This window comes from Diuraphis noxia, unplaced genomic scaffold, assembly GCF_037042655.1.
Source record: "Diuraphis noxia isolate RWA-SAM2 unplaced genomic scaffold, SU_Dnox_SAM2 contig0002, whole genome shotgun sequence".
NCBI lineage: Eukaryota > Metazoa > Arthropoda > Insecta > Hemiptera > Aphididae > Diuraphis > Diuraphis noxia.
Genome location: NW_028301712.1, coordinates 59628591 through 59646397, shown reverse-complemented (window position 1 = coordinate 59646397; position 17807 = coordinate 59628591). Strand labels below are relative to the sequence as shown.

Genomic DNA, 17807 nt, shown 5'->3' with positions numbered 1-17807 from the left:
ATATTATATATAAATAATATCTGAGTATCTGACGACAGAGACGCAGCGGTTCGGCCCTCTCCTTCCGTACGAGTGTACGACTCGATGAAATTATACATATTATGTGTACACTTTCCCTCCAAGAACTCGAGGCTCGTCTATAAAGCGGAATGGTAGCCAAACGGATCGCTTATTGCTCGACAATCGTCCGTGCATAACACACATCCAGTAAATTATCTTACCTGTAACTACGACCACTGCAACAATATGCGTAACGCAGTCATACTTTTACTGGCCGCGTTTTCCGCAGTCGCCAGGGCGGCGATCATCAAAACCGGTGGCATCGAATTGCGTAAGTACCTACTCATTTTGGACACACACACACACAATACAATCGTACATAATATCATATTATCGAATATTTGAGTCTATGTACATTAATATATTATAATATATAGTTGCTTAACCGTCGGTAACCACTTTAATAATGCACAGTGTACACATACCAATATTATATTATGTTACAATTATTAAAATGTGTTTGACATAAACAATGAGCAAAGTTACACTATAATTATTTTACAATAAATATACAATATCCGCCGGGGCCACAAAAAATATATGAAATATCAAATATGAAGAAAAAACCATTATACGTAAAAATAATGCATAGGTGCTATACATTATACATACATATAAACAGATATATAAATATTTAAAAACTATTACTTAATGAAAACTTTTAAAACCACCATTAATTACATACATAGATGAATTTTTTTCCAATTAAATTAAATTTTTTTATTTGGGTATATAATTTAATATTTAATAATTGTTGTTATATTAATGTTTTTATGCATCTAGGAGATGCGTTACCATTTACTTCAGGTGTTGTAGGATTTTCGTAAAAATTATGGCGTGCCATTCAAATATAATATTCTTAACTTATCTGTATGAGTATTCACGTATAATAATGTTCTGTTTTTACTAATAATTGTCTCTTATATAAGTTTAACTATTGTTATTATGTATCACTATTATTATTCGTTCTAGGCAATAGATTTTTTTTTCGATTACAGTTATAACTTTTATCATTATAGTCTGTAGGTTGGTTCATATGTTCATATTTTGTACTAGGGCAGATTTCAGTTAATACCTACTAAATAAATAAATAATAATGCAATGAATAGCAATTATGTGCTGGTGAACTGGACTTGATGTTATTCTTTCGTTTTTTCACATTTCAAGTTTTCAACAACATAACTATGCATAACTAAATATATATATAAGAATATTATATAACACTTTGTTACGTATGGAATATATGGTTTTAAAATAGTTGATCGAAAGACACTGTACCTTGATGTGCCTAATAGTATCTACACCCAGAGTGCGGAAGTCGGAATCCACTGTACTCGTAATACTATACTTTTCAAACATATACGATATACGTAATCGTAGTTAAACATATATATATATTCATTTTTATATATTCATTTGTTTTGAAATTTGAGCTTAATCGACTACGAAGTTAAAGTATCGGCCACTACTTAACGTTAATAACTATAGCACATAACAATATAATTCAAATTTTCTTAGAAACCCTTTTTATTTGTTTTAAAAGATATTATCGATTGGAGATTATTTAAATATTATTTAAAATTATTCATCTAGGTATTAAAGTTTATCCTATCTGTATTTAATATGTATTATTTGCCTGGTACCTGTTTTTGTATTTCTATAATCAATAGGCATGAACTATCAGAAAAAAATCATATTCTGAACCACGAGATTATGAAAGTATGTTGTATTTATATTTACAAAACTATATTGTTACTTGTAGTTAAGTTGTGAAGTATGAGGTAAAGTGATTATAATTTATAATATTCCATACTAAATAGTTTTTACTTGATATATATTTCAAACTTCAATGAGTATAAAGTATCGGTATGTATCATGATGTTTGATAAAATTACAAATACAAACACATGTTTAATAGCTGTATATTAAATACCTATCTTGTTAGTGATTGATGCGTGATATATGCTGTGAATTATTAATACCTACAAATTCGATAGGTACCTGGGTAATTATGTACTATTCAAGCTGATAGAAATAATGGTTATTATTATAATTATAACAAAATAAATACTTAAATTAATTCAAAATTTCTATATTATAAGTACATAAATTGCTAATATTATATAACTAAAATTATTCAATGAAAATTTATGTAATGGCAATATTTTTCAAATAACTTAAATTATTCAAATTTTCAATATCCAGTTTTTTTAATTTGTGTACTTGACATAGTTATATATACTTGCATAAACATTTAATTTGTTGCTGAATAAGTTTTCATAAATATAAATAACTCTAGGCTAAAATGATTTAATATTCATTATAAATATGCATCTCATACTATATTGTATAAAATATATTTTATATTCGGCTATAATACGAGTACATTGGATTATTAAAATGGGGAATACGGAATCGGTTCCTGGGCAAAATAAAGTACCTATACGAATTCAAATAACTTATCTATCTACTTGCAATTATTCAAACTGATTCCCATACCTAGGTTATAATTATAAAAAGATCGGATGACTGCGTTATTTTTCACCAAAAATGAGAACAACATTTTCATCAACTTCAGAAACAACCACTAGTTGTTGCAAATTGTTTGACAGGAACTGTAATTCTGAATTTTATTCCACTATATGTATAAGTTGTAACTTATAGTTGTATAAAAAAAAATAATGTACTATAGCTACATTAAAAGTTTACATATTAACTATACCTAGGTAGTAGGTATTGATATTCTATAGACACTACTAGGTCTATTTAATTTCCAGTCTTATTATTAAAATGAAAGTTCATCCTAACCAATTCGTATGTTACCTGCAGAATACTTCGGTACCAATCAAACATCAGTAATTGGGAACCAATTAGTAGACGTCTATTATAGAACTAATTGAATATAATATGCACGTATGACAAATATTTATGTTGTATAAAAATTTCCATTTTCTTTTTTTATTGTTTTGATTTTTCTATATAACCCAAACATCCTAAACTAAACATTCATAACCTCACAGTATTGTATTCGGCTTATTATACGTAACATATTGTAATATAAAAAGTACTTAATACCTAGTTATTATACTCGTTTGAGATGCATATCGTTCAACGTTAATAATTGACATGCAGCTGTGCAGGCAATAAATTGGTGACCGCATCCGTAATTTTCCTTGTGTTTTACCTGCAGGTATTATCATATATATCGTATTTTGAAAATTATAATCAGGAGAGAGTTCGTTGGATTTTCTCTGCAAAAGACAATGAAAATGTAAAATTTCATGCAGATGCAATAAAAAAATTGTAAGTCATAATACCATGTATTAATCTATATAAAAACTAATTTACACGCATTGATCTTTGTCATTGCAGGGGAAATTTCACATTCACCGATATTACATATTATATACATATATATATATAAATATTCACTGTATATAAAATATATTTATTATGAGTTCCCGTAATAATAGATCATAATAGGACGTACAAATAAAAAAAATTAACGGTTTCACTGTTGTTGTCTATATAATATATATATATATTTAAACACAGTAGGTAGCGTTACACTTTCATTATAGGTATATATTTTGCAGGACCGGATCATTGACCGCAGGTTATAGACATAATCAAAAGAACAGAATATAAAACGTGTACCTACAAAAAACGTTTAAGTAGGTAGCTGGTAGGTATAACTGACACATATTGCGGTACAATTGTAGTAGTCTATACGTGTATAATGTAGTACAATATATATTATATATACCTATTCAACCTAAAAATTTGAAAGTGAATTTCGAGTAAAAGTTGTTTACTATACAATAAAGTATGAAAACGTGAAAGCTCAAGTCTATTATAGTATATCGTTTCCTTTTAGTTCAAAGGAAATAATTTTACCCAAAAATCAGACGTCTATGTAGCAGTCACGTTAAGTGTACCTAACTTAAAACAAATATTTATTCCATATTCTAAATGAAGGAAATTTTCAAGGTAGGTATACAATAAATAATAATAAATTCGAATTTGGTTATTTTTTCATAACTTGTTTAATCACATATGACCTTGAGAGTTGATGCATAATTAATTATCACTTGTGCGTCCTCTTAAGACTCAATTAGTTGGGACTTGGTATTGTGTCTACATATAACATACCTATATATACACGAATATAAGTATATACATAAACGTACTACGCACAAAGTTTAGCCGAAGGTCAACCACTATACAATATAATAATGGGTACAAAATATAATATAATAATAATATAAATGTGCATGTAATCAAAACATCATCGTTAGGTACACTATAATACACACAATACGAACCATCCAACGAGATAATTAAATGATGATATTGTAATTTAGAAACAAATGGTTCAGCCGTGAATATGCATGAAACATATTATAAAAACAACCAATGAGCTGTTTTAAATTTAAATTTTAAGACGTTTAAATGGATACCTATTCGATAAAAAGAAAATGTGCACATAGAATAAAACATTCTATATAAATCATCTATGTATATCATAAATAATTATGTATTTTATTGTCCAATTAATATAATATTATTTGTATTGTTTTTTGTAGCAACTTACACTGATCCATGCAAAAGAAATGATAAGGACTTCAGTGGTTGTCTGAAGAAAACTCTTCAATACTTGATCCCAAAATTCAGCAAAGGTTAATATTATTATATTTATATAACTAAAATGGTTTAAAAATTAATAAATTTATTGGCGTTATAATTTTTAGAGGGAATTCCACAGTTGAACATCACATCCTTGGACCCATTCTATTTGAATGAATATCTTATGCATTTTGAGTCTACTCAAATCGAAGGAAAATGTCTATTCAAAGATGTTTATGACCATGGTTTAGGATCTATAAAAATCGTCGATGTCAGGTAGTTAGAATTAAAATAAATAATAAATCGTAGTAATATAACGTTAAATATTTAATACTTTAAAAGCTGACGATTTAGCGAATAAATAAAATACGTTTTGTTTTCATACGTTGTAAATTGATTGAAAATATCGTTTTTTTAGATCTGTCGTGGAAGACCCAGAACAACTAGAATTGGAAGTTGACTTTTACATGCCAAAAGTTATATCAAACGGCAAATTCAAGGGTGAAGGAAGAATTGGGCAGATGCCAATCATGGGCAAAGGCGTATTCAACGTGACGTGTTGTAAGTACAAAATTACTAAAAAAACAAATCAATGAAATCCGATTAAATAATAAAAAACATTGAATTATTCCATTTTTGTGCGTAGATGATGTGACCGGTTCATGGATGTTGAAAGGCAATGCTGTTGAAGTGGACGGACAACGTTACATGCGTATCAAGGACGTTGGCATGAAATTAGACATTGGAGATATGAAAATATACGCGACCAACATGATTAATGGGAGTCCCGAATTAAGTGAGTACTATATGCCATAAAGACGATTAAATATCTCGAAGAGAAAGCCAACCATAATATATAATACGTGGTGTTATTATCAATATTCTAGGCCAAATGGCGTTAACCTTCGCTAACCAATTTTGGCGAGTTATATTCCAAATCGTGATGCCGTACGCCGAAGAAGGTTTCGAGAAGATCACGAGACCCATTCTCAACCAAGTGTTCCTAGAGGTTCCTTATGACCAGCTATTCCCACCCAGCCGCAAATAAACCCTCCCAACAAAATCTTATTACCTACTCATTGACTTAAGTTTTTCTCTGTGTTGTAGGACCATAGTATTTTCTTACTATATATATTTTTAGGTGTAAGAAGTTTTTATTTTAAATAATATTATAAAACGCATCACCTAAAACTGGAATTTACAACTAGTAGGATATCCGACGAATGTTATTTATTATTAAGATTAATATTATGTTTTGTTTTAAGTGACGTAAATAATTAATTTAATAACTATGTACCTTTTGTTATATTATAAGTAAACTACGTTAAAACACATTTGCTGAATTTTTTTCCGTTTATTTACCAACATAATTACTCTAAACCCTATATATATGTGTTGTGTATTCAGTATTGTATAATTTACTATAATTTAAACGATTTAACTTTGAATTAGTGTAATACAGGCAATTTATCACACACCGATACGATAACGTTAAGATACATTGTGCGCAATACCACGAACATAATTTGTTATTTACTTGTTACTTGGTCTATACTCGTGAGTACATTACTTGGTACCATTAATGTTTTAATTTGACATGGGATTATGGGAATAATGTGATGTGTTCCTAAATCTCAATTAAAATGAAATTGACTTATGAATTATCATTAAAGTTTAATCACAACGTATTTTATTTTTTTAGTCTAAATACTCTAAATTTTGTGTTTCATTCTATAAACTTATATTATGTTGGTGTGTTACTTTTGAAAATGTATATAATATCTGCAAGGGGATTATTCCATTGTTGAATAAAACATTTGAACAATATTCCCTGCCGTAGTCTTATTTATATTGTATTATATAGTTACATAAAATGTAATAGGCATATTCGTCATAAATATACAGTAAGAAGGTAATATAGGCATTACGTATATATATAGTATATACATTATACATATACCTATACCTGCTATATAGTCACATAGTGTATCATTTTAAATAATGTTTTATTCACAACACTTTATAATATATTAATTAATCAATGATGTATGATTGAGATTCATAGTCGCAGACGAGTACATGCGATAAATTTCTAATCAAACTTATAATTTATAAGTTATAGGCACAAATCACAATAACTAATATTAAGCTTTATGTCACGAATATGTGTCACCTATATCATAATAATTGGTAATAACTCACAATGTTGCATGAACGTGTATTATGCATAATACCTATACACGTATAGGTTCTTATGTTATTTTCATAATCCCTAATGAATGTATTCATATTTACAAATATGCGATAATTATTGTTTTATATAATCTAATTTGACACACAGTTTTCAATTATTACCTTGAATAGATTATGTATTTTAATTTATACTTTGGAAATATGAGTACTAAAATAATGTTTTATTTTAAAACAAACAAATTATCAAAGTCGTAAGTGAAGTGCAAAGGTCGAGGAGAACAAAAATGAATTCTAGATTTTCGTGATTTGGTAGATAGGAGTAAAAACGTTTTTTAAAAACTCGCATTGTATGCCATATTATATTTATGCTATATCTACCTGCACTTGGATTACGTTATATGTAATCTACCTTTTTTTTGGGATACCTATTGACTCTCGTTAAGAATTGGCTGCAAATGTTTTGACCCAAAATCAACCTTTTGTACATCGTAATCTCACCGATAAATCAGATAAGTTATAACCGATTGTGCGAATGATGTATGGATACAATTCGAGATAAAATTATACATATACCACAGTCGTGCTAACATAACAGACAAATTGTAAGTGAAGTATAATCGAGTTACAATTTATTTGAATAAACTTTACATAAAACTTAAAATAGCCGTATTTTTAGTATGTAAAAGAGGAAAAAAATGATTACTTTAAAGAACTACAAGTATAACTTAAGTTCGGAAAATATTACAATTGGTTCAATTCATTGACGCACTATTAAACGTAATTGTTCAACAAAGATATATTTAGATTGATGAAATAGTAACGAGTGCACTATAGATTCCATTCAATACGATCACGAACCATCAAATGCAGATGAAATTAATGGACAAATCGTAACTAACACCTGTAAACGTAGAGCTAAAGGTGATATACCTACATACTTATCTAAAAAAAAAAAGCGGGTAAGTCGTGGATGTCGCTCTGCTGTACAGTAGGTTACTGTAATGGATGGGATTAAATTTGAATGCAATGATAGGTATCATTGTATACGAAAAACGATTCTGAACGGAGATGATTTGTCCGTCTAGGATATAATATTATACTTAAATATTGTCATATATTCTATTTTGAAACAAATATTTTATTTATCAATTAAGTAGCATTTTGCATAAGGCATGGTTAATCAATTAGTGTAGTTATCATAATTCATAATACCTTATATTATCATAGATATATATATACCTGGTTTGAGGATAAATCGTTATCATTACGCGATTTCATAAAAATTTAAAACTCAAACGCTCAAAATATTTTTCCTATAATGACGCTTCAAATTTTCTCTATAGCTATTTGAAGCAAAACTTATGGAAAACTTATTGTTGAATTTTATAACCTTAGATATAAATACAAACAATATTCTGAATTTTGAACTACAAAATAATTTGCAAATATTCTTGGTTTTGACGAATTTTTGTCAATATTTAAAATTCAAACGCACTTAAAATTTTTCCTGTAACGACGCTTCGAGTTTTCTCTATAGCTATATGAAGGAAAACTTAGTGCTATATTTTTAATCCTTAGTTATAAACACAAAAAATTTTAAGATTTTTCAACTTCAAAATTACTTGCAAATATTCGCGTTTTCGACAGATTTTCGTAACTATAAACGCTTATAAAAAAAAAACGATTTTTAATTTTTTTTTGTTACAATTATATCTACTCATAAGGAACCTTGTATTAAATTTTCATGTTTTTTTGGTTGTCCAACATTTTTTTACCGACACTTCAAAAAAAAATTCTCAAAAAAAATCGAAAAATTTCAGTGGTCTATAAATAACTCAAAAAAAGTCGAAAATTTTTTAAAATTAAACTGTATATATATATCACTTACATTAACATTTGGTGAAAATTTCAAGTATTTACAGTGATTAGTTTTTGAATTACAACCATATAAAAATATCGATTTGGTCGAAAACTGGTTTTGCGTAAAAATTCCCGTTTTTCTGTCATTTTTTTTTGTTTTTCTCGATTTTTTTGAAAACTGTTGGAAAATGTTTACTTTTGACCTCTCTAATGCACCAAGGGTATTCACTTTTACATCGGAAACCACCCCCAAAGTTTTAAGTTGAAGCATTATTTCGACTAGTTATGCCAGAGGTTCCCAACCTTTTTTGACTCGTGGCACCCTTGGACATTTTCTAAAAATCCGGAGGCACCCTATGGTCTATAGTCTATACTATACTATAGAGTACTTCGGTTCTATTTATTAGTGCATAATTATAATCAAAAGTAGTAAGGTTTAGGACGTGTAAGGATAGGTTTTATATTATTATAGTCCGTTTTATTACTCACAATGCTATATTTTTAATGAAATTGTTTTTTCTAAAAAAATATTTCAAATAATTTCGCGGCGCCCTAAAAAAATTTCGCGGCACTCTGGTTGGGAATCTCTGAGTTATGCTGTACACAAACACAAAAATAAACATAAAAAAAAGACACACACACATCATTGTAAAATCAATACATTCATCACCTCGTTCAGAATCTAAAACAATATTAAAAGAGTTTAAATATGGAATACTTAAAATGACAATTTTTGAAGTGGTTAATATTGATTTTTAGATCTATACATATGGTATTCAAATCTGGGGCCAAGACAAACCATTTATCTCAGACAAATAGACTGGAGCCCCATGGTATATGACCAACGACGCATTACATAAGGATCTACAAATCAAAACAGTCAACGAAATAGCAACTTGACAATACAAAACCCTCTTATTTCCCTCATGTCCTCTATAACCATCCCCAACAACCCTCCGAGGAAGAGCTTAAAAAGAAAATGACAAAGAGACACTCTTGTCTAACAAAAAAAAAAAAAGCTGTCTCTATAATAAATATGAACCCACAAAATTAAATAGGAGGTACTGTTGATGGACGGTTTCCCCCCTCAAGACATCATCAAGTCATTATATTATTATTCCCTATGTTATCAAATTTACTTATTGTGCTAATTGTATAAATTGTAAATATGCAAAAATAAATAAATAAATAATGTATACAAATGACAAAGAATAATAGACGAACGAGTATTTAACGAACTTTTGAAACCAAATATTTTATGAAATCATGGCATATTTATATTTTTCCTAAAACTAATGTTTATATTATGGTTATATATTGGAACAATACAAACATTTTTTTAAATAGCTTTTCATCATTAAACACTTTTAATTCCTTATGCATATATAATATCAGTATTTTTATAGCTTGGTAACTACAAATTGTATTTATTTATTTATAGTTATTTTTAGTTTTGATAAGCGGTATCATAAGCACAACCTCAACTCCTATACTACAAATAATAATTGATTGAGACACTGAAATATATATATACTTAATGTATTTAATCAAATAAAGATCTAAAACTACGAAAAATATAGAAGAATTTACGGATTTATAATAATAAATGTTTTATGTGACTATCCCATTTTAAATTTAAGTCAATATTATAGTCCCAGATATTTACACAACACAAATTTAATCAGTTCTCATGGACCAGTCACGGTACGAGTTCATCAAATCCATCATGGATTATCCATGTGTCATAATTTTGACAGATGATTTGTTTTTTTTTTATTATACGAGACTATTTTTTTTATATGCTTTACATATATTTACTTAAATTCGCTTTTCCATGTTATATATTTATCCATAAATGATGATAAATAATTTGATTTCTTATTAGTTAAATATTTTTCTCGGAAAATTCTAAAAAAATAAATAACATTTTCAATAAAAAAAAAAAAACTACTCTAGTAACCAAAATGTTTTTCTTTTACTATGCATAATATTTTTTAAACAAAAAACTAATTTTTTTTTTGAGGTTATAAAGATCATTTTGGCAAAAACTAAAAGGTCGATTTTGGGTGAAAATAGGTCTACCGCTCGTTGTCGTGCGCGGCCGGTAATTGGGTCACATTTTATCTATACCTGCTTTGTATAAAATATTTGCTTACATTTTACTACCTGTAGTTTGGACCACAAATTAAATTTTTATTTTTAAAGTGTACTCTATTTTACTTGTATTGGGCTATGAACGTTCAGCATAATAGTATACGAATTTATGGCTTTTGCATTTATTAACTAATTTTTTTATTTAATACATAAGAAAAACATTATTTTTTTCAATTATTCCATACCCAGATTTTATAAGTATAATATATAAGATCAATAAAATTAGTGAATAATAATAATTAATTATAAATATTTTTTTCTGATAACTAAATAAATATGATCTGTATAATTTGTGAAAAATTATTTTATCTAATACATTAACTAAAATTATATTTCAAAATAATCTGATACCAATTTTACGAAGACAAATCTACTTATTTTCCCTTCTTTGTGATATGATGTGTGTAATTTTTTATTTCATTTAAAATATAATTTTTTTGAATTAAAATTTATGTTCGTTTTCTAGCTTTAATTGTTATTTGTAATATATGACATATTAATTTAAAATTTAATAGTACCCCAATTACCAGATATAATAATAAAAAATCATTTAAATAGAGGCTCAATCATCAGTCTACTTGTTATAAATGATAAATTATTATGGTTCAGTTACCGGGCGTATATCGATTCCGCCGATTTTATATCAACTCCTAGCATGATTCCTCCGGCTACTGTTAATTATATCTACACATCGACTCCGCCGGCTACTGTTTATAATATCTACACATCGATTCCGCCGGACACTTTTAATCTCCCCCCCCTTCACCATTGTATATGTATTTTAAAACGTATAGTCTAATTAGAAAGTTTCTAAGTTCACTTATTTAAAATACGTGTCCAAATATTATCAAAAGTAGTTACTTATATACATTTTAATTTTATACCTACATACAATTATTACTATCAGTTTATTCGATTAGGTTAGGACATGTGACCAAATTTGATCAAAAGTAGTAACATTTATATATTTTTATTTTGAACTATATAATTATTATAATTTTATAAAATTTAGATTATACATTTTATAATATATTCATATATTAATTAGATTATGCATTTTCATTTTGAATTATATAATTATTATAGTTTTATTCAATTTAGACATGTTATCAAATTAGTTACATTTATGCATTTTAAAATAGACATACAATTGGTGGTGGGCGGGGGGGATGAACAGTGTCCGGTGGAATCAATGTGTAGATATTATAAACAGTAGACGGCGGAATCAATATGTAGATTTTATAAACAGTAGCCGCCGGAATCAATATAAACCTTTTTCCTAAGCAGGTAATTTCGGCGGAATCAATAAATCCCCCAACTACCGTATACCTTTTTGAAAAAAGGTTAATTGTGGCCCAATTCCTGGATGCCCATAACTGCGTATGACATAAACGTCTTGCATATATTTGCTGTTTATAAGAGGTCGCCATGCATAATATATTGTCTCTGCTTTGCAGCCGAAAATTTGTGTTACTTCTAATTTAGTTTTGTAATATTTAATAATATAGTGAATTCACCTACCTATTATAATATACTAAGAATATTTTCTTTGTATTCATATATATTTTTTTTACAGTATTTTAATTTTTAAATAAGATATTGGTTTTTAAATTGTAATATTTTACATATTTAAAGTTTGCTTAAATACCTCTACATGTTTCTAAGATAGTAAGATGTCATCAACACACGCGGTGTGGAGTCCTCTCATTAGTAAAAACTTTTACTTTTCAGTAAACCTTATCGTGTACCACATACAGTATACACCAGCCAAATAAATAAATGCCAGACAAATAAATTATATATTTTAATTTTTAATTTTATGTAACTGCGTGGACTGCGTGAATATGATCATGCAGATATCAATTTAGAAGACGAATCTCATACTTATGAAGAGCGTGAACTCAAGGAATCGCGTGGTGGCAAAGAAAATATTTCCGGACAGAAATCTTCCAAGGAGTCCAAAACGCATGTAGCGTTAGCAGTCAGTTCTCTTGGCAACATGAGATCGGGTACCATAATCACTTGCATTCCGGCCGCTAACGCTGAAGCCACTCCGTTCGGCGAGTCTTCGAACACCAGTATCTATATTATACATGCGTATGATAAGTGTTAATCATTTTTTAATGTTGGGTTATTAATATTATCAAACGATAATCAATTCCAATATGTGTAAAAATAAGGTGTTGCTTGGAGATGTAAAAGAATTAAAATGTTATTTTCGATTTATGATATTATGCTCTGTACAAAATGATTGTATGTGATTTCAACTTCTAAATCTTAGTTGGTTTATTAAGCTTAAAAATATTATCTTAGACTGGGTTTAACTCGTTTATAAATATTTAAATAAATTACATTGCTGTTCACTGGGCTTCCCGGAAACCTGGAAGCGCATATATTGAAGATATCCGGTGCTGGTTTGCCGTTCTTTACTTCCGGATCGGAAGAACCAGTGACCACATGGTGAAACACAGAGAATATATTTTTCAAATGATTCGTCTTCATGTGGAAACCCTCATTTGAACTACTTGTTGCTATCGCCATCGGTATCTTATGCTGCCAGAAATATCCCAAGAGATCTTCGGCTCCTAAATGGTTCACACATAATAATAAAAGACATCTATATGCTATATTTGGGCTATATAACATTATATATACGTAAAAGAAATTAACATTAGTCAAAATGAAAAACGAATAATTGTTTGGTGGGGAGAGGTAGATCGTAGAGATTCATACACTTTCTTACCAATTAGTGGCGGTGAGACGACGATAGTCAAAATATATTCAAAGCCCCACGTTTTCCTAATTTTACCTAAATAGAGGGGTCTTTTTTTATATAACCGACTAAATAATCTATTCTCATGCCATCATTGCAGCTATTAGGTACCTAATAATTATGATATATGTCATAAATAAGTCTAAATTTGTCACATAATATATAGGTGCTTGATATTAATTTACACTTATTTGTTATACTAACCAACCGAAACGTTGTTTTCTGATAATAATATCCAACATGGAAAATTTTGAAAAAAAAAATGAAATCAATTATCATTAAAAAAACTGATCACGTTACACGACATGTTATTGATCAACGAATCAAATGGTGACGAATATATTTTGAAAATTTTATTATTCTGTCAGAATTTCTAATCATAATATCTACTAGAAATAATCAGTACAATAATATGATTAAAACTATAGAGAGTACTTATTACGTCATTTTAATTCTTACAAATTTTGTTTTTTACAAATGTTAGAATATGTATACACTTATATAAAAGTTCAGAAGTTTTTTTTTTTATTACTTTATTTATATTTCCACAATCTGTTACATAAATTTTGAACAATAAGTGAAATTGATGAAATAGATAAAGTTCAGAAGTATTTTTTTGTAAATTATATGATTTTCGTGGAATGTTCAATGTAAAAATCCATCTATTTTTGTATATATATATATACCCCCATCTAAAGTTTTATCACATGGAAACGATTCTAAAATCTGTGATTGTTTTATAAGGTTTGATTACCTGTATCATATAATAGAGAACAATATTTACCGACTGTTTTGTAATAGTGGCCCACAAATTTACTGTCAGTTGTATACGGGACACTCCAATAATCAAAAATAAAGTCCAATTATGCCATAATATATTAATATTTAATAATATACAATACCATTAATGTACCAATTATATATAGTTGCATCTTATCTAATATATAGTATCTATAGAAATTAGAAAACAAGCTTCAATAGCCCAATCACCAAGTCCAAAATATAATGCAACTATGTAAGTATCTGTTAAACTATCAATAAAAATGCATATACATATATAGTATCTACCTCCAAAATATAACAATATTTTATACTATTATGCATACCTACGCTTTGTTTTGTACATCGATAACATAAAAGCACATAGCGATTCCGGTATGGTTAACACATTTTATTACTACATATTGTATAACGTATAATGTAACATGTTTAATGGAAATAATCAATAAATACCTTATTATAAAAAATAACAGTCATTCAAAATTAAAACAATTTATGAATGAATTAATGCTTTAAAAATCATTACCTAAAAGTAATCTATACCCACTAACCGTTCATGATTTTTACGTCTTTTAGTTCTTTTTCTTCCTCGATATGAGCTTTTTCTAATAATTCTTCGGGTGTTAAATCAAGTTGCAATGTACTGATAATCAAATTAGCAACATCCATTTCTTGTTTTCCGAGGATTTGTAAACGTAAATCATCGGGAAATTTTTTACCACAATCATTAGCGATTTTCGTATACGTTTTTTTATGGATCCGTTCCGTATCTAAACGTGATAGTGCGGCATAATATAAGTAAATAGCACATAAGTACTTAAGTATAGTAATTTATTACACAAATAAAAATGTGTTTAGTTGAAAATTTAAATTTACATAAGATGTATATGATAATTTATATACTTTTTAATTAATTAATTAATTCTGATTTACATATTACTATTTAATAAATATTTGTTTTATCTATATCAGTTATAATATATAATATATATATATATATATATAAATTATTACTTCAAAATGAAAATTTATTATGTTACAAAAAAACAGCATATTTTCTTACCTAATAGAGTTCCATCCAAATCAAAAATGACATGGGTCACAGGTTTAAATACCGGTGTACTACTCATTGTTTGTGGGAACACTTAAACGTCGATCGTACGATGTCCGTAATTTTAAGCACTTTTACCTAATAAATAAGTTCTTGCTGTGAAATTATAAAATATGATTAAAACCCACGAAATGTCAGAATAGATGTGTTTATAAAATAAATAATATCATTATAAGACACAGAATAAACGATAAACGGCTGTGTATGAAGCCACTATACATTTTTTCTAGTAGGTATAGGTATTCTCTGGTTTAATAATCCCGCACTCTTTTTGAATCTTTATTAATTATGATTTGTGCCTATATTTATATAATACACAAAACAAATAGCATTATATACATGTATACATTTTTTCACTTAAAACAAAATAATGGTTGTAATATTAGTTTATAATTTACATTTTAGATTCTAGAAAGATCGATGAATAGATTGACCATATTGGTTTTACATTGATACCTTTGTTTTACGTCACCTTTAGAAGGAATATAAATGATTCAATTTTTAACTTAGTAGTTTTTGTTAGAAATCTTGGATGTATACTAGCAATAGCGCTCATCAAACTAAAGAAAACTAAAAAAAAAAATACGATTAAAAAACAATACAGTTTTGGACCACATAAATTCCTTTTTTTTATGTAAATAAAAACTTAAATTGGAATATTCAACAATATTTATGTTAACATTTACTAGACATGATATACAATCTTTGAACTATCTCGTACCTTATAGCGCTAGGTATTCATGTATATTTTAAATGTTCAACATTTTAGTTTGTTTTCGATTTATGTATGGTACCTAATAGATTTATATATAGGTAAAGGGTACTCGGAACATTTTTATCTCATATTACAACTATGTCTTCAAATACGTTAAAACCCTATGTGTTTTTGTGGATTTTGAAGAGGCCCGCACGATACATATTATCGTATAACAAGATTATAATATTTTCCATGTCAAACAATATGATGAACGAATTGGAAATCAAAGCGCCGTCCGATTCGATTTTCCCAAAAATGGAGTCGAAAATCCTGCGGATCAAACATAATGTGAAGCCGTGAAGGTGCCAACGATCGCTTATCTAGACTTGCTGCAGGATACGGATATAATATGATATAATAAATTTAATATAATATAATATAATACAGATCATTGGATATGAAAAACGATTCTCAGTGAAGATGTTCTGTCAGTTAATTACTATCTATGTATTGCTAAGGATCTTCTATGATATTACTTCTGTCAAAGTATAATTTATTTTACTATTAAACAATATGATGACAGATTCTATACAGTATATAATAATATAATTAATATATTTATTGTAAAAATATTTTTTAAATCGTATTATTATTGGATTTACCGATTTTTTGCTATTTGGTTATTTGTGGGTATTATTATAGATAAAGTGTTAGAACTTTGAAAGTATTAAATTAAAATTTTATTATGTCAATTATATAGTTACATGCCATCGATAACATTTACTCAGTCTTTAGCATAGTATACACATTTGTAGAGTTCATAGTCGGTATATTATAGTGTTATTAAAATGAGCGATTCTTTAGAAATTTTGGAAACTTCTAAAAGAAAAGCTTTAGCAGTATACAATGGTTACCAATATAGGAAGTATCGAACCATTAACGAAAATGTAACAACCTGGGTATGTTTGAATGAAAAAAAGGAGAGAAATGCACAGGAAGATTAAAAACAACAGGTAATACAATTTTAAATGTTACTATTCATCAATTTAAATATAACTCGGCAAAAATTGAAGTAAAAAAAAATATAATATTGCAAAAAAACGCGTACGTGATTCATCAAATTCTTCCGCTCAAATTTTTCGTGAAGAGTTTGTGAGTGACAACTCCGTTGTGAGTGACCGAAATTCCAGTTTACTCGTCTGTAAAAACGACATTAAATCGTATACGTAGGAAATCGCTTGGCAATTCATTAGATCCTAAATTAAGGGAAGATATTATTATACTTAGTGATTCTGAATTTGTATTATTTGATGAGATATATTTAGTATATAGAATCAATTTAGTATATAAAGTATATTATATATATATATACCTTAAATTTAGATATAAATAAGCTGACCGCAAACGGCACGAAAAAGGTGCCGACCGCAAATGTCCCGGAACCTTAGTACTCCGTATTATACCGCCGTCACGCGTTCACTATAACGCGTGAGAATTCCGTTTATTGCATATTCGAAAATAAACTAATACCTACGTGTATTTTGGTTATCCGT

The 17807-nt window shown here is 27.9% G+C and overlaps 2 protein-coding genes across 2 annotated transcripts; one reads left to right on the top strand and one right to left on the bottom strand.

Annotated features, from left to right (window-relative positions):
* The first annotated feature begins 157 nt into the window (after nucleotides 1-157).
* Nucleotides 158-6513, top strand: LOC107162492 (circadian clock-controlled protein daywake-like). Its single transcript, XM_015509427.2, has 6 exons — nucleotides 158-331; nucleotides 4647-4739; nucleotides 4812-4962; nucleotides 5105-5247; nucleotides 5333-5482; nucleotides 5574-6513. The coding sequence occupies exons 1-6, from the start codon at nucleotides 247-249 to the stop codon at nucleotides 5732-5734; spliced, it is 783 nt and encodes a 260-aa protein (XP_015364913.1). The 5' UTR covers nucleotides 158-246; the 3' UTR covers nucleotides 5735-6513.
* LOC107162485 (pseudouridine-5'-phosphatase-like) lies at nucleotides 3267-15576 on the bottom strand. Its single transcript, XM_089218450.1, has 5 exons — nucleotides 15510-15576; nucleotides 14998-15216; nucleotides 13246-13478; nucleotides 12778-12975; nucleotides 3267-3311 (listed from the first exon to the last, which is right to left on the bottom strand). The coding sequence occupies exons 1-4, from the start codon at nucleotides 15574-15576 to the stop codon at nucleotides 12778-12780; spliced, it is 717 nt and encodes a 238-aa protein (XP_089074576.1). The 3' UTR covers nucleotides 3267-3311.
* Nucleotides 15577-17807: the final 2231 nt, after the last annotated feature.